This window comes from Onychomys torridus, chromosome 13 (assembly GCF_903995425.1).
Source record: "Onychomys torridus chromosome 13, mOncTor1.1, whole genome shotgun sequence".
NCBI classification, from domain to species: domain Eukaryota; kingdom Metazoa; phylum Chordata; class Mammalia; order Rodentia; family Cricetidae; genus Onychomys; species Onychomys torridus.
Window position 1 is genome coordinate 56660258 of NC_050455.1, and position 25315 is coordinate 56685572.

Sequence of the window (25315 nt, forward strand, 5' to 3'; positions counted from 1 at the left end):
TGCTTTGACTTTGAAAGTCAGAAATAGAATTATCTCCCAATCGGGGGAAAATGCTCCAAGCAATTACTAATTATTCTTAATGTGCAACACTTAATGCCAATTCAGTCCTCTTTAACACCTCCCTGCAAGAGCTGGGCAAAAACGACAGTGGGTACGTCCCAAGTCTCACCCACGTCCAAGTTACTGTCTCTGTCTACTGCGGGGCACACCCTCATGATCCCTGGGGGTCAAGACCTGAGGTCAATCACTGTCAGAAAACAGGCACTCTACTGAGCATCAGAATGTTCTGGACTCCGTAGTAAGATGTGTGATCATCCAGACTCCTTTCTGCAGATCCGGCCCTGGCTGAGCATCCCTCTCAATGATGCTGGTTCTTTCTGATGTGCTTGCCTTTCAAAAAATATTTCAATTTCAACTAACATCCTTGTTGAGTTTAAAGTTAATTAAAAATATATACAACACTATCCACAACATTTAGTTCATTTGATTTTTATTATAAAGCAATCTACTAAAAAAAGTACAGCTGTATTTGCATCTTCCGATCTTTGTGAGCTATTATAATTAGAAGTCAAAGCCCTTTTGTGTTTAAACAACCATATGCTTATTCTTTAACATAATTCCTGGTCAGGTATGGGAAATGATTCACAACTGTTATCCACCTGCGTCTTCTGCCCGGGTGGCGATGCAGTTTAGGCCTCAGGTCTGTGATTGCAATACTTTTGATGACAGATGTTGCACAAGTGCTGTTTGTTAGTTATGAAATCAGGTTTTCTGCTTGTTCTGGATGCCATGGTCAAATCATAGCACAAAATCATTAAAAATAATCGGTGATAAGTATCTGTCCCCTGGGGTTGTGTTTGTTCACCTTTCAGCTACGACGTACAAATAACAGAAAGCTGATGTATGATCAGTCTCAGAAAAATACTTTCTTTTTTGTGGGTTGGAGAAGGGAACCAGGGAAGAGTTCTTCCTTGGGCTACACCCCAGGCCAAAGGATAGTGCTGATCATCTAGTTACAGACTCCAGGAAAATATGTGTATGTGTGCACGCATAGCATATGTGCACATGTGCCACAGCTGGTGTGTGGTGAGGACAACATGCTCGAGTCAGTTCTCTCCATCCACCAAGGGATGGCAACTTCAACTGTCAAGCTTGGCAGTGAATGCCTGCAGTCCCTATCTCACGGTCTGGTTGCTGACTTTTAAGAAGGATTTCCTAGTGCCTAAACCTAGACAGATCACATCACAGAATCCTGAGCTCTAACATGGGACGTTCAGAACTGGTGAGAGCACCTGACCTCACAGGGTTCCGATGGCTGTCACACAGCAAGCTCAACAGGCCTTATACCAGAGGTTGAAGATCCCCTGACAGTGGAGGCCTTCAGAAGATGTTCTATGACCTACATTGAGAGAGGAGAGTATTTTATCTGTGCTCTAAGTGTATGGGTTCTAGATGACACATGTATGCAGAAAGCCTGCAAACCTACCAAACAATGAGAATAAGTGAATTTAGCATGATAGTAGAAAGATTTATTTTTCCATTTCTGTAAATTTCTAATAAACAAATGGAAACAATTTCAAGATCTTACTGGAATAATTGCGTGGGCCCAAATTCTAGTCCTACTGTTCATCTTCAATTCAGAGAGGTTATATTTTGATGAGGGGATTATAAAGCTTAAGCAAATAAAGGGACTCTCATCCTTAGGCACCAGCAAACCACTCCCAGAGAACTTCTCAGTTCAGTAGCTCATTAGAGACTGTCCCCAGATCTCCCAAACCTAACACTAGTATGAGCAAAGGATGACACGTGCCAGGCTCTCTCTTCCCTCTGCCACTGGTACTGATCACCTCAGTACGAGCAGATTTGAGTTTCTCTCAAAAAGTCCAACCCAGGTTGTCAGAGCTGCTGCTTCAGAGAAGCAGGAGGCACTGCTGAGCAACAGGTTTGGACACAATGGGACAGCTGAGCCCTTGAAGAGCATGAGGCTGTCACTCCGGTGACAATGGAAGAGTGCCTTGTGGGACTGACTAATTCTGCCCAGGTCCCCTGGCTGAGGACCGAGCAGGCTCTGACGCAGAAAACAAAGACCTTACAGACAGCAACTCACCCTGGGCCTTTGAGTGGAAACACCAACTCTGCTTCTCTGTGGTAATACTTGCATTAACAGTTCATAAGAAACTTTCTACTTAAAACAAGTTAGATTTCCCTCACTATACTGTTTTGATCTGTTTGGCTTACACAGATTCTAATGAAAGCACACACTGGAAATAGCAGTTCCAAAGGAAAGCCTTTGTATTTGGAAATACATTTTAAATACTGTATTTCTGTCAAGACTTTAGCTTTTGCCTCAATAATACAAATGTGATTTACTCTGCTTTACTCACTTCCAAAAAAAGAAATTAAGAGCAAAAGCTGCAACAGTGATGCCTACCACATACCCCAAAGGCCTTTCAAGTGAAAAATTCCCTTAAAAACCTTCAACACTACAGTTTATAGTCAGTGGCTCGTATAATTTAACCTGTGAAACAGTGTTCTCACTTAGCATTTCTTCTGTTACCGACCTCTTGTGAGTATAAAAACAATCACCTGAATGAACAGCAAGTATGTCTGAAGGCCCCGCACAACCAAGCCACCTCATTCTTCCAGGGGCCACCAGCCCAACTTGGTCTCCACATTCTAAGAATCTCATGCTGCCCTGAGGTAAGTTGGGACACACTATTTGCCACAGCATTTTTGGTGTGGGGTTTCGAGGTGACTTGGTCTTGTAAACATTTCCTACATACTGCAAAGAGCAGCTGAGACCTTGGGCCCAGCAGACTTTGGATATAGTTCAAGAGCTCACCTCAGGTAACTAATGTCCCTGGATGGAGGGAGTTCCAAACTCCCATCTAGTAAGCATGTGCAATTGTTTCAGCCAGGCAGAGAGGAAGACAAGGGACTACCTAAGGCAGAGACAGCAGCCTACACACCCTCAGGGTCCACAGGAGGTGGCAGCTGCTCACCAATGAGGTCCCAGTGCTCTTGCTGTCCAACTTGAAGGTATGGGCACATCAGCCACACGCTGTCTTCTAGGTGCAGGTCCTCTGGAGGCTGTTTCCTGCTTACAAGGCACGCATCTGCCAAGGCGGTGAAAAACATATATGCTTTGTTGCACACAGTTGTGTGGAAGTGCCTGGAGTTTTGTTTTCATCTTGTGGAACTGAAAATACTTCATAGGAAATCTGTCCTCTTAACAAATGAATCATAGGCTTTAAATTTTCTTTTCTTGGGACTCAGCAAGGGCAAGCACTCTATTTGGTAAAACCTAAGGCTATCATAAACTTCTCTGCACTAACATTTTCCATAAATAGCAGTTTCGAGGGCTTTAGGTCTTCTAGCAATTGGCAGCAATTAAATAGAAAAATGAGTCTCAGCTGTCTTCAAGTGTGGCACCGACACAGGTTCAGACACCATGACCACTGTCTAGTACTGTACATGGGCAGGAAGGAAAAGATGAACTCATTTGGAACCAAGGAAGACAGTCTGAGAATTTCTTGAGGCAAAGTGGTCCCGGATGTATGTAATATTTAATGTTACTATTTCTACTTAATCATAAAATCTAGACTTGATTGAAGTTTTCCTTCATTGTTTTCAATGTGGTAATTAGGAAAAGGCAAAAGGTATTGTATGAATGGAAGAGGAACTTAGAGTTTCAAGCATGGATTTAATTGTGTGGAAATTGCAACCTGAACGCTTTACTAAGGCCAACTTCACTAGGCGGTGACAGAGGACAGAGTAAGACCTGGACCTTTAGCTTCCGGGCCTAACCCAAACTAAAGGGAGAACAAAGCTATAGTAAAGTCACAGACTCGTTGAAGTGTCTCCCCTTCAGCTCACTCTAAAAAGATGATGAACAGAGTACAGTCTAAAGGAAGTTAAATTACAAGGTTAAAAGCCAAAAATGAATGGTATCAGCAGAAGAGCCAGACTATGTATTACTGGCAAATGTAATGAACTGGCTTGATGTTTATTTTCCTTTAGTCCAAGAGCGTGGCCTGGCATACCTAAGTACCTGCCGCAAAGGGAAAGGGACCACATGAGTTATGAACTGCAGACACAGGTCTTTGGGTTTTTTTCTTTAACCAAAACATGGCTTCAATGTCCTAACATGATTCATCAGTGTTATTTTCTACAGTTCTCTTAGCCTTGGGTTTGAATTATTGGGGGTAAAAACAAAGGTAGAAAAGCTAATCTAAAGACAAAACAAAGGAGTGCAACTAATGTAGGGTCCCGCTGGCTCCAGGAAAACTGCGTTAGGGTTTGTGGACACGCTCGACAGCATTTTGACTTGGGGGCAATGTACACCTGTTTGTCACTGGTCAAGAGAAATACAGAATACACAAGCTGGCTGTCTCCCATAACCTGCCTCTGCGTCACCAAGGAAACAGAACATACATGCTTCCTGAGGCCGGGGAACACAGCCCTATAACTACACTGCCGTGGCCAAATACCAAGCAGGTAAGGACGCCCAGCACCCACTGGATGGGAAATAAAGCAATAACTTGGATACCGCAGTAAGAATCCTAAAGCATGAATTCAAATAAGTAAAAATATGCTTGTCTCAGAATCTCCAATCTAGCACTCAGAGGCACAAACAAGGCAATAGCTGAAACCATGTTCATATAAACACACTGCTGCCCTTCCTAAAATCAATCTAGGATTGAGAGTTAACATTTAACTGGAAACGGATGATATAGAATTGCTGTTATTTTGTGTAGCATCTTTATGGAATTGTTAAAATATGGCAGAAAGTGCCTTTTACTATGTGCATCGATGGATTAAAATGGGGCAATTTCATCTTACTGAAACAAAAAGGGTGAAGTTAGATTTCCATGTTGTTACTCTAGAAGCTGGCAGGTCCAGCAACGGCTACTGGAAGCTTCAGGTCCCTGTAAGAACACTGTGCTGCTGTGCACACTGACATGCAGGGCATACTTGCACTGAGCACACTCCCTGCACCTGGGGTCCTTCTCATATCAGTGATTTTTTGCTAACACTTAAATTAGTCAAAATTCAAGACAGAAAAGGCTGACAAAGGAAGGTGGAAGAAGGAAAGTTTCTAGCTAATCTTTTCAGGAAAATCAAGATGCAGGAAGCATATTGTGGCAGGGAGTCATACTTCTCACCACCCAAAGGTTTGTTCTTTAGACTGATTTTCCAGAGACAACAGCATCATGATACTCTTCCCCATAGCTCACTCTGTAAGAAGCAGATTCTGAGCTTGATCCCATCAGGCCATTCAAGCAAATGCTCAGAACAAACCATATCCTGCTCTGCCGTCAAGGATTCTAAACTCAGGATGCATTCTTCCTGCTATGAGGATCATTCTTATCAAAATAACCAAATAACTGCCACAGGAAGATTAGGATCTGTAACTACTGTTGGTGACTATCAGTGATGTATAGGGAAGAATACACCTAGTTTTCAAAGCTTAATCCTGGAGATGTAGGACAATCACAAATTGTTTTGACTAGTTAGGATGAACAAAGGACACAGAAGTCACAAAGGAAAACAAATCTCAGAAGTAAAATCAATTCAGTGAGCCTAACGTAGCATTTAACTGTGAGAAGCTCAGAGTACAAGAGAAAGTTTTCTTAAGAAGGCCATGCCAAAGTTCATGCGAAAGAGAAATTCTGGGAAAGGAGTGGTCCTTAGTCCATTCCAATCATCAGGGAAGATGAGGTCCAGACTCTGCTGTCCTTTGGGTATATAACTTCTTTCTCCTTTCTTTCTGTCCTTCCTTCCTTTGCTCAGGAAACTCCACTTAATACAAAACTGGCAAATAACACGCACATGGGCCAGTGGAGAGCAAGCACAGTGACTACTTGAAGAAGGAGGAGTGATACCCTCCTCACTGACTTCCTCACACCCGTTCTGCAAATTTCCAGTTCCGAGACCCAAATATCCCTCGACACAGGCTCATGTGCTAATCAGGCAAGGGGTCAATGCCTGGATGATTCTGACATCATCACGTCCCTGCTAAAGTCAATGAAATAGTGAGCTCTTGGTGCCAACGAGTAAGTGGCATGCAAGAAGGGCACTTAAATAGGGCAGAAAGAACTTTGGAGCATTTAAATTTACCTTATTTTAGGTCTTATGGAGACTCAGTTTTGGAAATCTGAAACAATATTTCAGAAAATGAACTGTAGCTACCAAGACAATTATTTCTCTAATTCTACAACAACCTCTTTTTAGGAGCCCTTTAATAATTAAAAAAATATGTGTGTATACTGCAAAAAGAACTCAGAAAGATGAACTCATTTTCCCCTGCCTCACTTGCTAAATTCCCCTTCTGCCCAACCTCACTAGTACCATCTACAATAGTTCTGTTTATATTTGAAGCAGTTATGAAATCCTAAAGACTTGAATCCAGTGCAAAAGACATTAAAAAAAGTTCACTGTGTCTAAAATACAGCTTCATTTTCTTCAAACACCTCTTCTGCCCACACTATAAAGATGCTCAAGATTCCCAGAACCTTGGTCTAAGACCCCAGAAACAAGACAACTGCCCAGCTCCAGCTCACCCCGAGCATAAAGAACTCAGAAGATGGAGGCAGATTTACAATGGAAAACTCGGGAATATTTGAAGTCTTCGTTTTATTATTTCACTACGGGGAGAAAGTTAATCCTAATATACATACTTCTCTTCCCTTTGGTGAAATCAAAACAGCACCCCATTTTGCACAAAAGGCTCTCAATGATGTGGTGTTTTAAAAGGCTGGTTTTACTCTTATTCTTTAACAAACCAAGCCTCTTACCTAATCCATTTTCATTTGAACTTGTTCATGTGCTAGGCAATGTTTTCTGTCCATTAAAAAAAAGTCTCAGTCACAACTTCATTCATGACATTAACATATTTTTCAGAAGGATAAATGTGTATACCAGACACGGAGCTTCCTGGTTTCCCTTGCAGCTAAGAGAAATGCAAGACTTGCTGTAAATAAAATGCAATTCAGCATATACAAAATCTATTTTATACAATTTGATAATTTAAGCTGACATGTTACTGTTGTCTGCTATCAACACATTACAGGCTCCCCTATAAGTTGTTTATGGTTTGCTTTAAGGATAATATCAGCAACAGCATTTGTATGACATCTCTGATGCCAAGTAGTAATAATATAACTTCTCAAATCTTTATAGAGACTTTTTCATTGGATATGAAAGCACATACAAGCAGCTCCTCATTTGCTATAATTGGGAGACACAACCCAGACATAAAACTGAATGGTGATAAGACTCCAATGGACCAGGCAGAAGGTACCTACACAGGACAAGAAAGCTTCAGTCTCCTGATTATTAGAGATGTCTTGAGAATTCTCAGGTTACCTCCACTAGATGATATATATGCCCTATGCACCAGGACAGGCAAAAGGTTTTAGGAGAAAGAATTCTATAGATTACCACATCTTAGCATGGCATTCTTGGCCGTTTAAAAGGGGGGGGGGATGTTACTACATTAGCATTTAATATTTTACTGTTTAAAAGCATGCTAAAGTGTGTTGTCCTGTTTATATTTGAAAGTGTGCCATCAATTTGTAGCAGTGCACTGACCTCTGCCTCAGATTAATCATGCTGCCAACGAACAAAGGAACAGAGACCCATGACAAATCCCCCTCTCTAATTCTTCCAAGCATAGCAGTCTCACTTACAGTGCTTCCATGTAGTGACTGGGTATCTCAAGTGTGACATCATCCCCTCATTCTCTAAATCTGGCCAAAGGAAACACTTGACATAAATCCTGTCAGGAAGCAGGGACTGAATGAGATAGCTATGTGGCAAGGTCTCTGACAGGTCTGACAAGGTCTCCTGATGGCAAATCAAAACCAATGCCCCTACAAAGGCCATTTCTTGCTCCAGTGTCAACCCAAGGGTTAGACCTGAAGGAAAGCCGAGAGTGCAAAATGAGACACAGGCACTCCCACACAAACAGAAAGACATTCTACAGGCACGGGACTTGTCTGACAGCCACTGATTCATTACAGGCTATACACAGTCAGCAGAATATTTAAGCAGTAATTTTCCCTTCCAATATGAGAAATATTAACCACAATTCTAATGATACCCATGATAGACAGGCCTCTTTTGTTTTGACCAGGGATATAAGGACCAAAAATCCCACAAGGGTTTTAAGTAGTGGGAGAGATCTGAGATGAACCACGTGGGTGCACTGCCCACCTGTTCTCCATTCTCCCCCATCGTGCCCCGCCATGAACCTCCATTCTCGAGGATAGGCAGTTACACAGACTTGCTCCTTCCAAAATCAGCAGTGGTCTTTCAAAACTTGATATAGTTAAGAAGAGGGAACTTGAATTGCTCATGTATGTGATGTCAATAATAAGGTTTATAAAAAAACTTTTACTTTCCTCCAAAGATTAGCTGGAGAAGACAGAAGTGAATTACAAGAAAGTCTGACAGTCCAATGTGTCCAACCACCATGCATAGTCAAGTTTGAAAAAGAATTTGCTTTAAAAATGTGATTTTGACAAGCTCCAGTTAAAAACCATTTTTACAAGGGTCCATTTCATCACATAACCAATATATCTTATAAACATAAGACTGGATTTAGATAGCCTTCTTGAAATAAGCTCTACCTGTTAACCGGTAGGTAACTTCTCTAGTTTCTTACCAAGAGTCTGAACGGTAGCTGTTCATTCCCACAGAACTGGGCACTTAATGACCTTTACTCTGGGAGTGGACTGCCCAGTACACACGCTGCAGGAGTCAGAGAACAGGAAGCAAATTTGATTCTGAGGATATGGAAAAGAACTCTGACTTCCAGGACATTAACTATTGCTTATTGCTGTAACTCATATAAAATTCGTATGCTGGGTTCATTTCATTTTGAAAAACATTGATTTTTTTCCCCCCAATGTTATTTAAGTTAAAAACAAAACCAAAAAACTATCTCTGTTCTTTAACCCTCGGAGGACTGGTACATTTAGGCAAGTAACCAAAGAAGAAAAAACAAATTCGGAACACTTTCTTTGCCCAGAGTCTCCAGAGGGTTAAAGAGTGGGGTTTTCTCTAACATCTTACATAAGGCACCCTTATTCCACTTTTTTCTTAAAAGAAACTTTTTCTTTGGTTTCTTGTAATTTTTCAGTGAGTCTGTCCTTTGTCTCCTCCATTTTCTCTGTGATGAGCTCCTTAGTCTCTTCCATTCTGTCCTGCAAATACTCCTTGACAGGTGGTGGGGTTGACATGTAGCCATGACTTCGCAAATACTTCACAGTAAAGGATGTTCCTCCCAAGGTCACAGTGTAGCGGGCAGGTGTTGCAATCTTAAGGGAAGAAAAAAGCAAACAGGCAGATCAACATCTGATTATGACTATAAACAAAATTAAGTTGGAACTGAAAATTCTGGTAATAATCAGCATAACACTATTGGGTTTGAGAAGGTGAGTGTATACTATCTCAATGTCTGTCTTTCTAACAGTTCTGCAGACTAATTTTAAAATGGAGACTTCAGGGTTATCACAGACAGCTGCACTGAGACCCTAATGAATGCTAATAAGCACGGGAGCAGGTCTGCCCACAGGGCAGAAGGAGGGCATGTTCTGCTAACGGTGCATGTTTCTGAGCCCTCAATCTGCCATGCACTATCCATCTGCAGCTGAACTAGCAGGAGGCTGAGCAAGAGTCAGATACTTCTCTGCTGGTCTGCTTTTGCTCTGCTCTCAAATCTTTAACTCTTTCTGCAGGCGCTCTACCATCTCACCAGAGTCCGGAACTGACGTCTCCCAAGGCCAAGGGCAGCCCTTCTTTGTTTTGATGACAAAAGTTAGGACAAAAGCCAAGAGGCCTGAAGCAGTGGACTGGCTTTGCAAAAACAAATGGCCACATGGTCCCAGGAGCTCAAGCAGGCACATTACATAGCAACTTTTGGAAAGTACCACCTATGCTCCCCCATCCTTCTCCCAATTGCTCCCTAGTCCCACCGACCTGCTCTCGACAGTTTTAATGGCTTCTGGGAACACCCCCCACCATTAGCTGTGAACAGCCTGGGTCACTCTAAGATGACTCCCTGGCACTTGGAGCCAGGACCACCCCTCCACCTGGCCTTTCTCAGGTGCACTGGCCACTTCACTCTAGCTTTTGAAGAAGGTCTGTAGACTCTTCACTTTCTCACTCCCATGATGGCCTGTCCAGGTTCACACTTTTGGTGTCATCTATATATGAAGAATTCTTTTTTTTTTTTTAAAGATTTATTTATTTATTATGTATACAGAAGAGGGCACCAGATCTCATTACAGATGGTTGTGAGCCACCATGTAGTTGCTGGGAATTGAACTCAGGACCTCTGGAAGAGTAGTTGGTGCTTTTAACCTCTGAGCCATCTCTCCAGCCCATATTAAGAATCTTAATCTATAGCTCCATACTGTACCCCTTCCCTGAATTCAAATACATGTACAGCTAACTAACTAAATCATTTGCACTTACATGTCCGACTGACTCCATTTTAAAACTTAATATGCACAGGCCGGGCGGTGGTGGCACACACCTTTAATCCCAACACTCGGGAGGCAGAGGCAGGCAGATCTCTGTGAGTTCGAGGCCAGCATGGGTTTGAGCTCCAGGAAAGGTGCAAAGCTACACAGAGAAACTCTGTCTTGAAAAACCAAACCAAACCAAACCAAAAAAACAACTTAATATGCACAAACTTACTGACCTCTACTGTCCCTGTCAGACCTGCTTCTTCCAAAATTTTACTCACCACATTTAATCCATTTCTTTAACATAATTTGTATGTACGTCATTAGAAAAGCCCACTAGTTTCTTTCAAACATATCCATTACCCAATTGTTTCTGACTGCCTCTCCGGACACCACTAGGGTGCTGAACATGAAGACATGCAGCCTAGGCTTCTGCAATAGCTAGCCTCATCCAGATGGCTTGGCTTTTACCCCAGCCTTAACGTGAACTGTTCTCACTACAGACATGCAGTGGTTTGACGTCACACGCTTAAAGTTACCCTATAGTTTCCTGCCCTGTAGCACACAGGCTCCTGATCTGGCAAGATGTCTGCCTCTTTTGCTTATTCCAGTCACAATGATTCCTAGCTAGCCCTCTAGCATACAGCAGTCCTCAAGGTTTCCTTTGCGGAGACCAACTCCCCCCTCCCCCCAGCTCCCAGAGATACCAGGTCAATCTATTAACTGCTCAGAGCACCTCCCATCTAAATCTGCAATCTGGGAGGACTGGGGGTGTGGAAATGGGAACAAAAAACAAACCAACACACACCAAGACACCTCCTTATTGGTTTATTCTTTCTTAAAATATTTTCTGGGCATGCGTGTTTTGCCTGCACATGTATGTTTGCATACTGCATATGTGCCTGGTGCTCACAGAGGTCAAAGGAGGGCATTGGACACTCTAGAACTAAAGTTACAAATGGCTGTGAGCCAACATGAGTGCTGGGTATTGAATTCCTGGTCCTTTGCAAGAGCATCAAATGCTCTTAACTATATTCTCTTCTTCTTCTTCTTCTTCTTCTTCTTCTTCTTCTTCTTCTTCTTCTTCTTCTTCTTCTTCCTCCTCCTCCTCCTCCTCCTCCTCCTCCTCCTCCTCCTCCTCCTCCTCCTCCTCCTCCTCCTCCTCCTCCTCTTCTTTTTTTTTTTTGAGACAGGTTTCTCTGTTTAACAGCCCTGATTGTCCTGGAACTCATCTGTAGACCAGGGTAGCCTCACACTCACTCACAGTGATCCACCTGCCTCTACCTCCTGAGTGCTGGGATTTAAGGTGTGTGCCACTATTGTCCAGTGTGTGTGTGTGTGTGTGTGTGTGTGTGTGTGTGTGTACATATTTTATTTATTTATTTTTGTTTTTTCAAAACAGGTTTTCTCTGTGTAGTTTTGGTGCCTGTCCTAGATCTCACTCTGTAGACCTGGCTGGCCTCGAACTCACAGAGATCCGCCTGCCTCTGCATCCTGAGTGCTGGGATTAAAGCTGTGTGCCACCACCACCACGGGGCCTCTTTTTTCTTAATGTTCAGTAACATTTGGTATAAATATACAAACACCACACACACACACACACACACACACACACACACACACACACACACACACGCTTGAGTACTTTCAACCCCTCTTTTGCTGTCTCTCCAATTGCTCATGACCTGCCCACTTGTACTTCCTAGACTACATGCTCCACATGGGACGTACTTAGCAATGTTTTGTTTTCTTCCCTCTCTTTTTTTCCTTTTTTAAAAGAAAGGGTTACAGTGTCTCAGAACTTATCATGCAGACCAGGTTGGCACTGAACTCAGAGAGCTGCTTCCTGGTCTCCCAAGTGCTGGAACTAAAGGTGTGCTCCTCCCTATCTGGCCTGACAGTGTTTTCTCTAATCAATGAACTCCTGGTCCCCAGCATGGCACCTGGAATGGAGTCTGAGCTAGATAAATATTAGTAAGCTATAGTGCATGTTAAAGAGCATTTGAGGGGCTCTAATGTGTACCCAGCTAGCTGCCCAGGACTCTTTATGTCTAGCATACATCACTTTGCAGCTTTGCCTTAAGGAAGAAGGCATCTCTGCTGTTCTATTTGAGGTACTGTGGGTTACAGAAAACACAGGACATATTCCATTTCTCACCCTACAGAGGGACATGAGGGGGGAGAAATCCACAGGGTTTGCAGCTTTCCAAACATACTAAGCACTAATGCACCTAAAAGTATACCAGAGAGCAAAAAACAAAACAACAACAACAACAACAACAACAACAAAAAACCAGGCCCCCAGATTCCTGGAGGTAAGCACATAAAGAAAACCCAATTAAATCAGATGCTATGAAGGAGTCAGAAAAAGAATTACTTAAGCTGCCATTATGTATTCTGCTACATTATGGTTAAATTTAACTTCCCATAGCTATAAGACACTATGAATTTAATGTGAGAAAAACAAAGCCATTAAGCTTTGAGAAAAATTGAAATCTCAGATGATTCTAGTAAAGATGACAGGAAAATATTATTTCTGAATAATACTGTAAATCATTATGCTATGTACTTTATACAACATAGTAACACCTACTTTCCCAATATTTTCATTTTATTTGGATATAGAAATCATAGAATCTTGTAGTTTCAAATGAAAAATGAAATTAATATAGCTAAATTCTATGATTTACAATGAGACTTCCCTTCTACAATAAAGATAGTCAGGTCCATAGTAAGGCAACACTGCACTGTGTCTACATAACCTGAGAAGTTAAGATTCTCTACAATGAGACACCTCAGAACTAAGCCTGAAGTGTGCCACACAGGACAATCTGGATTAAGCCTCTGTAATCTCATTTGCTAGGAAAAGGTGAACTATTATAAGCAATAAAACAAATTCTAGATTTTAGTAGCAATAAAACAAATTCTAGATTTTAGTAACAAGTTAGGGTGGGAGGATTCCTGAGCCTGGCAGATTACGGTTTACCTATTTTTAAGGCACTTTTCCCTTCTGTTCATTAGAAATACAAACTGTGAAATAGGATATTTAATTGTGAGCTCAATGTGAGTTTTACAGGAGTGTGCAGTTTGTCAAGTAAGCAAGGAACCCACCTTAAACATGGCATATGCTGTCAGGGCATTCCCACTCTGGGAGTTTTTCAGGATGTCTACTACACTGTCAGGTAATCCGCACATCTCTAGGAAAGGGATGACATTCACTCCTCTGAAAAAGAAACAAAAATTTAGTCACATATAAGCAACCCTTTAAGGACACTATTTTAGGGTGATTATCTGAAAACATAGACTACAAATTTGCCATAACATATATTAAATTTTATTTGCTCAGGAGGCTAAAGCTGTGGCTCAAGAACTGGAGGTCAGGCTGGGTTCCATAGTGAGGCCCTTTCACAATAAACAAAACAACAGTAACAAACCCAACCCAAACCACTTCCACCACCAAAAAAAGGGGAAAGTTTAGCAGCTGATTCTGTATTATTGACTGCTTTCATTTCTCTTGATCCTTTCCTGAAGTTCAATACAAAAGTCATACTAGGCCGGGCGTTGGTGGCGGACGCCTGTAATCCCAGTACTCGGGAGGTAGAGGCAGGTGGATCTCTGAGTTCGAGGCCAGCCTGGTCTACAAAGCAAGTTCCTCCAAAGCTACAGAGAAACCCTGTCTCAAAAAAAAAAAAAAAAAAAAAAATCGTACTGTCATTCTTTGCCTCGCATGGCCATTCAATGAGTCTACTTAAAAAGTAGACACTTTGATTATAGTCAAAGTTCTGGCTTAAACTAACAGGAGAGCAGTCAGAACTGTTCACTTGACGTTCATCTCCTTACCCAGACACCATTTTCCTTACAACACTCCAACTCACATTTCAGGATCTTAAATTCTTACCTTTAGAACTCCATCAATTATCAAATGAATTATTATTATCAAATGAATGGATGATTCTGTGGGTTGGACAAAGCCAACTATTCTAAAAGCAAGCCTTTATGCTTATTATCAGATAAGGAATATCTGTAATAGTAATTATTCTAGTAATTAGATAAAGAATAATTACAATGAACTGCAACAGATTCTTGGAGGGAGAGAAGGGAGAGAAGTCCCCAAGTTGGTAAGCCCTGACCTGTAATTTTAGTTTCCTCATTTTATTATACCACATTGTTCTAATCTTTCCTGATTATAATTCTGTATCTCTGTATCAGGACAAGGGATCATCCACACAAACTTGTAATGATCACATTCAGGAAATTTAATACCAACAATAGTATATGGTTTGATGTGGGATATCTTTCTGTATGCTTTGAATATGTGCTGACCCCACTGGTGAATAAATGAAGCTGCTTTGGCCTAGGGAAAGGCAGAAGAAGAGCCAGGCAGGAAATCCAAGTAGAGATCCAGGGAGAAGAAGGGTAGAGTTGGGGAGATGCCATCCAGCCACTCAAGGAACAAGATGCCAGCAGACCGGTAATGCCATGGCCACAGGCAAAATATAGATTAATAGAAATGGGTTAATTTAAGTTGTAAGAGCTAGTAAGTAATAAGCCTGAGCAATAGGCCAACTGGTTTGTAATTAATATTAAGCTTCTGAGTCATTATTTATTTACAAGCGGCCTGGGGACAGGGCGGGACAGAGAAAAGCCTCCATTTACAATGGTTAATACAAAAAAGTTTATTAACATAAAATCTGTAATTTAAAAAATTGCCCCAATATACTCTCGGCCTCTCCTCTTTGCAGTCTCTTCTTCCTTGGAGGTGATTGTGAGAGCCTCTGGGCAGAAGGCATGGGGACTTTCAGATGTCCAGGATAGCAAGCATGCCATCTGCGAGTGGGATTGTTTCCTCATGAGGAAATTCAGGTTAAATATTCTCCTACAGGGAAGCCTCATAGGGTTGAGCTATGTCTGGTTTAGCATATGACAGCATCCCTTCCTCTCCCTTGTCCCATCCCTGGCACTTCAAAGGGTGTCTTTTAACTAAGGCAGGGTCCTCTGGTTGCTCCATTATAACTGTCTCTTTCCCTTGTCATTAAGAAAGGGAACTGCTTGGACATACTAAGACAGTTGTATGCTATTAATTTACTTTTAATATAAAAATAATTGAGTTAACAGGGGAAAAGGTGACTTCTCTATGACACTAAGCCACCTGGGAGTACTCTGAGTAGATACTGCTAATCATTACCCAGGAGGACGAGCTGGCATCAAAAATAAGAAATCAGAATGGCAGAAAGAACTATCTTAAGGTAAATTTCAAAATCAACCAGGGGTTCAATATACTACCATTTATCTGCAGTCAATTTTCTTTTAAGACAACAATAAAATCCTATTAAAGTAAGGCCCAGTATTAGACTTGGTTTTTTAATGGATTAAGTCTTTAAAGTAACATCCTATCATAACAAGCTAGTTTAATCTTCTAGCACAAAGATGATTATGAAATTATTTCATAATTTCCTAATTCCAACTAACCCCAGCACATAAAATCTATATAGTTAATACCAATAATAAGTAAAGACAAACTCTGACCAAATAAGAAAATGAATAAGAAAACACTTATCAAAAAGATAAGAATCTGAATCAAACTAGAAGATCCAATGTTTGCTACTTTCTGGCCTGGCAGGAATGTGTGCTTACTAACTGTCAGTTTATGGACAGCTCAACAAGGCCTAAAGAATATTCACTATCTAGAGAAAGTACAGTAAGCATCAGGAGAGCTGTGGCTGAGAGTGCATCTGTGTGCTTAGGAACCCAAGTCTATGAACACACAGAATCTGAAGGCTGGGACAACATAGTTGTTATTGAGCTGGATGTAACTACACAGAATACTTATGTTTAGAGAACTGATCTATGCCACCTTTTCCAGGCAGCAGTAGTCAGGAAGCTCAGTATAAAACATATCCATTAGCATATTTTAGCTCTGTCTGAAATAAATACATTAAGAGCTCCAGAACACTGCCACTTAGCTAAATATAGAATGATATTTTTATTACTTCCAGGTTGTGGGAGTAACTAAGACAATCAGGTCAGAAATACAACATTGACGCCAATGTCCATCTTTCCAGAAACAGTTCTTTCTCCCTTTCTTTTAACAGTAAGTAGGCAACCAACAAGGAAAGAGTGCTTTCCAGTTAGGACAAAATAAAAAGAACTACAATGGTTTTGTTAGCCGGATGGAAAACTGGAGCTTAATACAACCAACTTCAACCTGATAATAAACCATTCCCATTGGAACATGTTCCAATTTGTTTTCTTCTGTAGACAGTATTTTCTAAGTATTACTTGTGGTTAAGTCATCCACTCAAATATGTGAACTTTCAATCATGTATAATCTGCACCCATTAGGAGGAGCTGTCATGCTGGGCAGTAGGTGGTAGCCCTGGCTATCAGAGTCCATGTTGACCAACAGCCCCGGGGCAAGCTGTGATGCCCAAGGTGAGTGATTTTCAATTAGGCATTCTCACTTCTGTATACTGACACAGCATTTTACAGAAAAAGAGGAAAGGCAAGATTATGTATTTTACGGGGGATGACAGAATCACCCCTGCTGCTTTAGGTGAACTAAAGAAATCTGGAATACGGCTAAAATCTCCAGAATATTTAAGGTCTGCTTTTACAATAACATTATGTTTATCAAAGAAGAAGGAGAAGTAAAAGGAGGAAATTCTTTTTAATAGGCTGTTATGTAATATTTTGATTGTATTCTGACAATAAAGCTTTCTTGGAGTCAGAAGGTGGAGCTAGCCGCTAGCTGACCAAAATGAACCACAGAGTTTTTGGAGGACTGAGGACAGATAGGAGACAGGAAGTAGTAAGGTGGGGCTGAGAGAGGATCTCAGCCCTTTCAGAGGGAGGAAGGCGAGAGAGAGCAGGTCAGTGGTTGCTTCTCCGCTGCTTCTCTCATCATTCAGGTTCTTACCCGGATAGATGACTCCTGAGTTTTTATTGATAAAGAACAATAGATAAATGCTACAATAGGCCAAACACAAACCTCATGTTCAATTAACTAAAGACATAGGTTTCCCCCAAGACCAGAAACTGGGAGAAGACATGACCTTTGCAATACTGAACCACAAGAGGACAAGCAGGTCCAAAAAGAAAATGTAGTATGTCTAGAGCCACATACTAGATGGCAGGACTAAATGGCTGTCAGAACGGAATACCTTCTGTCAACAAACAGGGCAGTTCTGAGGACTTCTACAAATATTCAACATGTATAGGAGGTGTCTTTAACAACAACATAATACAAAGAAAGAAACAGAGCATCACCAATTACATAAAACCTGTCCCTCTAGAACTGCAGTGGAAAACACCCAAACCCCGTATTCCCCAGGAAGAGCACCCCATTTTCTGCCATCTTGGGAAGTTACTGTAGCTATTTGGGCAGGAGGGAAGATAACCTAAAGGGAGACCCTTATCTTTCTGCAGTCAGCTGTCAGACTGTTGAGACAGTGGTCCCCAAGGACTAGAAATGCCTTAGGGGTCATCAGCTAAAAGGAAAATGCTAGAGCCCTGGAGGCCAGCCAAAGGGGGGTGGGGACTTGTTGACTTAATGAACAGATGTGAGCCAAGACAATGGTGGAAAGTGATGGCTGTGACCACACTTTGACCAGGACTGATTAGTTATACCTACTTCTTGTCTTCTATTTAAACTTAAACCTCACATCAGTACCACAAAGATGGACTCAGGTCTGTGTCTGTGGCTGGTGGCAACAGGACCCATGCTGGTCACAGTGAATCAATCAGCTTTCCCTGCTTCTCACCATTACTTGTCTTCTACAGGAGAGTATTAAAGGGGCTAAGCCTAGGCCAAGAACTGACCTAAAAGCTCTGGTAACGGTATTTTCCATTCAGCAGGCTCATCAGCTTTTCTGCCAAACACAACTGTTACATTCTGTTAATGCCTTATCACCAGGCCATTAAACACAACCAGGCATTAAAAATCAGTGGACTTTGATTAAAAGAGTTAGCAAGTGTCTTCCCATGCCTAGGCCACCCCTCAGGCCATGGCATGTGGCCCTTGAGGGCAGAACTGCAGCTTTCCCCACTTTCCAGCAGAGTGGTGAATATACCTTACCTTAAAGGCAGGAATTATAACAAAAAGGATGCATTTAAACACTTTATATTGAACACCAGAGGGTAGGCCTACCAATCTCACTTCTGATCAGAACAAAATGTCTTACCATGCCATGAATCAGAGTGAATAATCAGTCTCAGCCTGCCATGAGTTCATGTTAGCTAGGCTCTGGCAAGAGATAGCCTGTCAATTTTCCACCAATACCATTCACCCACCAAAATGAGTAGCTTTTTACATGTAGAAACACCATAGAAACATGTAAGTATAGAACTCATGATTCTGCTGGGCTGGTAAGATGGCTCAGTGGGTTAAGGTGCTCACTGCTCAGCCTGCTGGCCCAAGTTCAACCTGGGACCCACATGGAAGGAGAGAAGTGACTCCTGCAAGTTACCTTCTGAACTCCCATCCGTCCAACAATGAACAAACGTAACACAACAACACTGACCTTACTTCTGAGTCCTCCTAAACACGCAAAGTTGTCAGCAATGAGACCAGGAGATAGCTCAAAGAGACAAACCTACTGAGTCCCACCTCTCATCAGCTGAATTATTTCCCCTCATCCAAACTGTCCACATTCATAAACGGGAAGAACCGCACCACTCACTGTATTTGGTTGTTGAAGGAGTGAATGAAGATGGCAGTTAAAAACTGATCAAAATACCTGTACCCATAAACAAACACTAGATATTCTCAATAAAATGTGAAGATAGCTACAAAAAGTAGTTTTCTTCTATCAATAAAGGCGCGAGAGGGAGAAGGGCCGGAAAGAGAGCTCAGTGGTTGAGAGTGGATGCTGTTCTTGCACAGGACCAGAGTTTGGTTCCCAGCACCTCCGTAGGGCAGCTCACAACCACCTCTAACTCCAGCTCCAGAGGAATCTGATGCCTCTGGCCTCTGTGGGCACCTGCATTCACATGTACATACCCCCAACACAGACACACATGCATATCAGAAACAAAATAAATCTTTTAAAAAAAAAATGAAGGGCCAGTGAGATGGTTTGGTGGGTACAGGTGCCTGCCTGCAAGCCTGACATACTCAATCCTGGGCACACAAGGTGGAAGGAGAGAACTGACCCCCACAAGTTGTCCTCTGCTCACCATGTGCTCGGCCACACTCACACAAACATAGACAATAAAATCAAAACTATTTAAGGCTATCGGTATAAACAAGAAGACTAACATTGTGATAAAATGTGGGAAGGCAGTCAACTAAGCCAAGACTTACTTTATAGCTGCATAGTAAAATGTTCCAAACCAAATACCGGAAGTTATTAGATGCACAGGAATTAAAACTTTTCCATATTGTCTAAAGGTTTTCTTAAATCGTTGATAAAGACTAATAGACTTGTCTTGTAAAGGATCTTGCTCTTCCTTTTTTTCGGATGGAGATTCTTGGGATGTGGCACTGGAAGAGAAAACCCTCTTGGATAAAATATCCTGCTCCCATCGTTCCTGGCGAAGGGCTCCCAGCTGGGGTGGCTGAGCATCTAATAGATTTCTTTGTTTTGCAAGGCACTGAACAGCAGGTAAATGAAGCCACTGCTTTCGAAGGTGTGGTGTCCAAACCACTCTGCATTCACCTCTACGCCAAAGTAATGGTCCTTTTATGCTCTGGTGGTGTTCAAAGAGCCTGGCTTTCTGTGGTTCTGAGAATGTCCTGAGTGCCAGCTGAGACATAGTCCGTGGTACATTCCATTGCATTTTGAAGGATGGTGATGGATTTCAGCTTCTACAGAGACTAGATTTAGAAAAAAATATTGTATTATGCACAGATTTCCATTTTAAGTCAAAATTACTTAAAAATTACTCATTATCCATTAGAAATAAAAGGACAGACAAACTTCTACCTAATCTGCAGGAAATATAATAAGGCATTTAGTTTTAAGGCACTGGGATTTTAACATTTCATAAAACACATTCTTCAAACACAAGTAGTCTGCTTAGCAGAAATCACACAGGGTAATATTAACCAGCCCTTTCACAACTAAAAACAGGATGTTTGTAAGGACTCTTCGGTTGTACAAATCTGAGTACAGATATTTTGGGGACATAATTCCATGTACTTTGCTTGCAGACTTTGCCTAAGTCAACAAGTAAAATAATGACTGCTTTAACAGGGTTCTTACAGAATCATGTTCTACTTTTGATATAAAGCCTCTCTGTAAATACATTACTTTCACAAGAGTTAAGGTTTGGATAGCTGTGATCAGTAGCATCTACTCTATAACAGCCTTAGTAATAACAAAGTTGTAAATCACATACATTATTGATGATGGTAAGAAACAGCCTGGTATTTTATCTCCTTTCCCCCCTAGAAAGAGAAAAAAGTGTCTCATGATTTGACTTGGCATTAGTGTTGAATTCAGAATGACAAGGTACTTGGGAGGCAGGAGGATCACAAGATGGGGGCTGGGGGCAGCCTGAGCTACAAAGGGCTAAAGAATTCAAAGGGCTGGAGAAATGGCTCAGCAGTTAAGAGTACTTGTTGTTCTTCCAGAGGACCTGAGTTCAGTTCCCAGCACCTATACCAAGCAGCTTACAGCCCTCTGTAATTCCTGCCCCAGAGGATTCAACACCCTCTTCTGGCTACACATACAATCATGCCAAGAAAACCTTCCCTCACTCCACTGAAAGAGAAGATATACTTTTAAAAGAATGTGGACTTCAGAAAAAGACAGTCCTTAACTTAATCAAGAGTATTTTGAGCAAAGTATTTAGTCTCTTTAAATGCATGTTTCTCAGTACTAGATGGAATTATAAGAACTACCAATGTATAGTCCTTATTGAATCCCAGCAATTTATTACTTCTAACATTGTGAGAACAGATGATCTTATGTTTTAAATTGCATTATTACTAACAGCCATTAAGAGTTCAATAAAAAAACTAGTAGTTCCTAATACCTACTTTTACATGAAGGCTCATTATCTGGATTAGACAGTTGACAGAGAAAGCAAAATCTGCCATCATATAAAAACCTTTATTAATGAATTATCCAGCTTATAAGATCAACTCTAACTTATTTCTTCTCTAATAATTAATATCACTTCCTACCAGGCTCTCACAGATAACCCTACATCAAGTATTATGTGGTAAGTAAAAATTCCATTGTAGACTCCCTTCATAAAGGGTACTGCTTATGTGTTGACATGGGTTCTCTGTTCACTTCCTACTATCCTAGGGGATCCACAGGCTGCATTCTATAGCATTAATGCCCTACTTGTAAAAGCTGCTGCTTTAGCAGCTGTTAAAGCTAAGCCTGATCCTGTAGAGATGTTCAACATTGTTATTGCATATTTTTGTGAGCATTAGCTTTGTACTGGTTTTGTAGTCTACACAAGGGAGTCAAAAAAGTATCTGGCTTGTGTATATTTTTCAGTATTCTAAATTTAAACTTTTCCAGTGGTGTTTTATGTTCTTCATGTCTCTCTGTATTGTCCTTCATATCTTGTGCCATGTGACTTTCTGGTTCCTATCTATGTCTTTAATTTTTTAACGACTTACTTGTATTTCAATGTGTATGTGTAGATACCCGCGGAAGCCAGAAAACTGTGTCAGATTCCCCTGGAGTTACAGGCAGTTTTAAGTCATTCAACACAAGTGCTGGAAATCTGTGTCTTCTGGAAGAGCAGCAAGTGCTCTTAAAGACTGACTCATCTCTCCAGAGCATTTTCCACTTGTATTTCAGGGGTGCCCATATGTCCTTTAAATACACACTAGCTCAAGTGGTGTATTTCCAGGCTATGGGTCTTTACATTCTCTCCTTCCCTTCTCCCTATCCCTCCTACCCCTTTCCTTGGGAATTCCTAGTATGTCCCATTCTCTCCTGGTAAGAGTTATGGGTAGAAATGCATGCTTACAGTAACTGCTTTAATTAACTTCAGTTCAGGTATTTTGCACTCTATGTTTATGTTCTTGTTAGTACTTCTATCTGGTATTATACTCAGTTGTTTCTGAATTATCTTTCTGAGGCAAAAATTTTTTTTATGAGGTTTCTTATAATCCTTTTCAAGACTAGCATGGCCAAAAGTCTCTGCTATTTCTTTCATAGTAATTTTTGGGTTCATTTGTGGAACCCCAGGGCTAGGCCCCTTGTCACTGCCTATAAGTCTATGAACATGTAAGTTTCGGTTTGTTTTTCTACTTACAGAGTCTGGCTGGAGGTGGCACTGCTCTACTCTTTGCATGCTGTAAGATGTGACGTGTCTTGTCCAGTGCCCTGGGACTGCACTGCTCTGCAGTTGTCCAGTGCCCTGGGACTGCACTGCTCTGCAGTTGTCCAGTGCCCTGGGACTGCACTGCTCTGCAGTTGTCCAGTGCCCTGGGACTGCACGGCTCTGCAGTTGTCCAGTGCCCTGGGACTGTACGGCTCTGCAGTTGTCCAGTGCCCTGGGACTGCACGCTCTGCAGTTGTCCAGTGCCCTGGGACTGCACGGCTCTGCAGTTGTCCAGTGCCCTGGACTGCACGGCTCTGCAGTTGTCCAGTGCCCTGGGACTGCACGGCTCTGCAGTTGTCCAGTGCCCTGGGACTGCACGGCTCTGCAGTTGTCCAGTGCCCTGGGACTGCACGGCTCTGCAGTTGTCCAGTGCCCTGGGACTGCACTGCTCTGCAGTTGTCCAGTGCCCTGGGACTGCACTGCTCTGCAGTTGTCCAGTGCCCTGGGACTGCACTGCTCTGCAGTTGTCCAGTGCCCTGGGACTGCACTGCTCTGCAGTTTGAGGGCTATAATTCTCTATTTCATTTTTTCTTGAGCTTTGATGGCTAGTAGGGGTATTATCTGACCACACAGGGCTCCATTTCTGATACTGGGATGGTATGTTCTGCCCTTGAAATGAATTCTGGCAAGCCTATCTCCATTTTGTGTATCTTTTCTTTGAAGAGCCCTGACTTAAAGCCAACATCCCTGCTTTGCAAGTACTATTTTTGGGTAACAAGTTTCCGGCCAACTTGGATACCAGCCAATTCTTTTGGACTAAACTTTATCCAGTAGAGCAAAGGTACCATATACCGATTATATTAGGCCTCTTGTTAGTACAACAGTCTGCACCATAAGTTAGCTAAATACTTTTTCCAAAAGTATATTATTTATTTGGTGCTACAGGAATTTAGTTTTCCAGAATCTTACTGGAATAAAACTATGTTAATGTATATATGTTCCTTGATCCAAAACAGCCATGTGTTATAATGACTTATAACCTTAATTGTGTACTAGGTATTGTGTTTTAAGTTTTATAAAGTATAAAAGTAATCTTTTATCGGCTTTTGATCCTGCTGTTCTTCTCCCCAATAAAATTCTGTGACTTTTTGTGTTTTTAGGATGATGTTTACATAGGGTAAGTGTTGCTTCCAGTAAGCAAATAAAACTTAGCAACCTTTGCACATCCTCTTTAGATGTAAGCACCCTACTGCCCTAATTTTTTTCTCTTGCTTTTGATTATATACCCGCCATGTGATGACCACTGAAGTCCTAAAAACTTTTAAGTGGTGTCTGGTCTTAGTTTTTCCTCATTAATTCCTTTTCCACCCTGATCACCTAGCCACTTTCATAATCAACACACAAAACTCTGTGACTAAATATGTTCCCCCCTTTTCTTCTTTTTTAAAAAAACAAAACAAAACGAAACACATACCATGCAATTCCTCAGAGGACAACAAATGAATATTTCTTCTTTCAAGGTGATTTGAACACTATATTTCAATTAAAGTCAGATCTCACTGTACAGGTTAACATGACTCTGACACTAAAACCAGACAATGGTACAAACTAGTATCACTGGCAAACAGACAACACTAGCCCCACGCCCCCTACACACACACACACACACACACACACACACACACACACACACACACACACTACTGGCAAATCAATTCTAATTACATAGGCAAAAGTTTATACAGCATGAAAAGTGAGATTACTAGGGTGCAATAATGTTTCAACATATGAAAAGACCTAATAACACACCAGCTTAATGAAAAATTATAATTATCTTTATAGATATAGAAAAAGAACATAAGCAATAACTATCCCAAATAGATCTGGTATGGAAGAATCAGTACTCAACACAACTTCTACATGGGACGGAGCTATAGCCAACGCCATACTAAAATAAGGAAAACCTCACCGTGTTTCTTCTCATATCTGAAGACAAGGATATCTACTCTTTTTCAATATATCACTTTAGCCAAAGCTATGATGAAGGGAAGTATGTGCATGAAGAGAAGTAAAATTATCTTTGCAAATGACATTATCCATTAAAAAAAAACAAAACAAAACAAAACTAGACTCTACCAAGACACACAGAATTGGCAAATTTAATAAGCTGCACGATACCAAAAAAAAAAAAAAAACACCAACATATAAAGTCTATCATTTGTATTTATCAATTCAAAACGTGCATTCAATTACAGCAAACCTTGATGCAGACCCAGCTTTCCTCCTTCCAGTGGGCTTTCCCTCTAACCCATTCCCATTCCATTGTGTCAGCCTCTGATACCAAGACACACTAACTATCTACCTGGGCGCCCTGTGGCCATATCAGGCTGGGACTCAGGGAGACAATTCACACCATCTCTCCTGTCCTCCATTATGATCCCCCCCTTCTTACCCTCAGCTCTGTAATAACCAGCTCCAAGGTGCCCCTTCTCCCACTTTAATTCCATTCACTGGAGGCTCTTGATACAAGTGCAGGATCCCCCTAGCCCGTTCATCCCTGTCTCTCCAGATTTTTCTTTGTCTTACTGTAACTCATTTTCAGGGGCCCT

At 41.5% G+C, this 25315-nt stretch overlaps 1 protein-coding gene across 1 annotated transcript in view; it reads right to left on the reverse strand.

Annotated features, from left to right (window-relative positions):
• Nucleotides 1-473: 473 nt before the first annotated feature.
• The window catches only part of Fam210a (family with sequence similarity 210 member A), a 36131-nt gene continuing 11289 nt past the window's right edge, over nucleotides 474-25315 (reverse strand). The window contains exons 2-4 of the mRNA XM_036204319.1: nucleotides 19777-20289; nucleotides 13587-13698; nucleotides 474-9323 (exon numbers count right to left, since the gene is read on the reverse strand). Coding sequence (XP_036060212.1) covers nucleotides 9090-9323; nucleotides 13587-13698; nucleotides 19777-20252 — 822 coding nt within the window. The 5' untranslated portion in view covers nucleotides 20253-20289 and the 3' untranslated portion in view covers nucleotides 474-9089. The remainder of the gene's footprint in view (nucleotides 9324-13586; nucleotides 13699-19776; nucleotides 20290-25315) is intronic.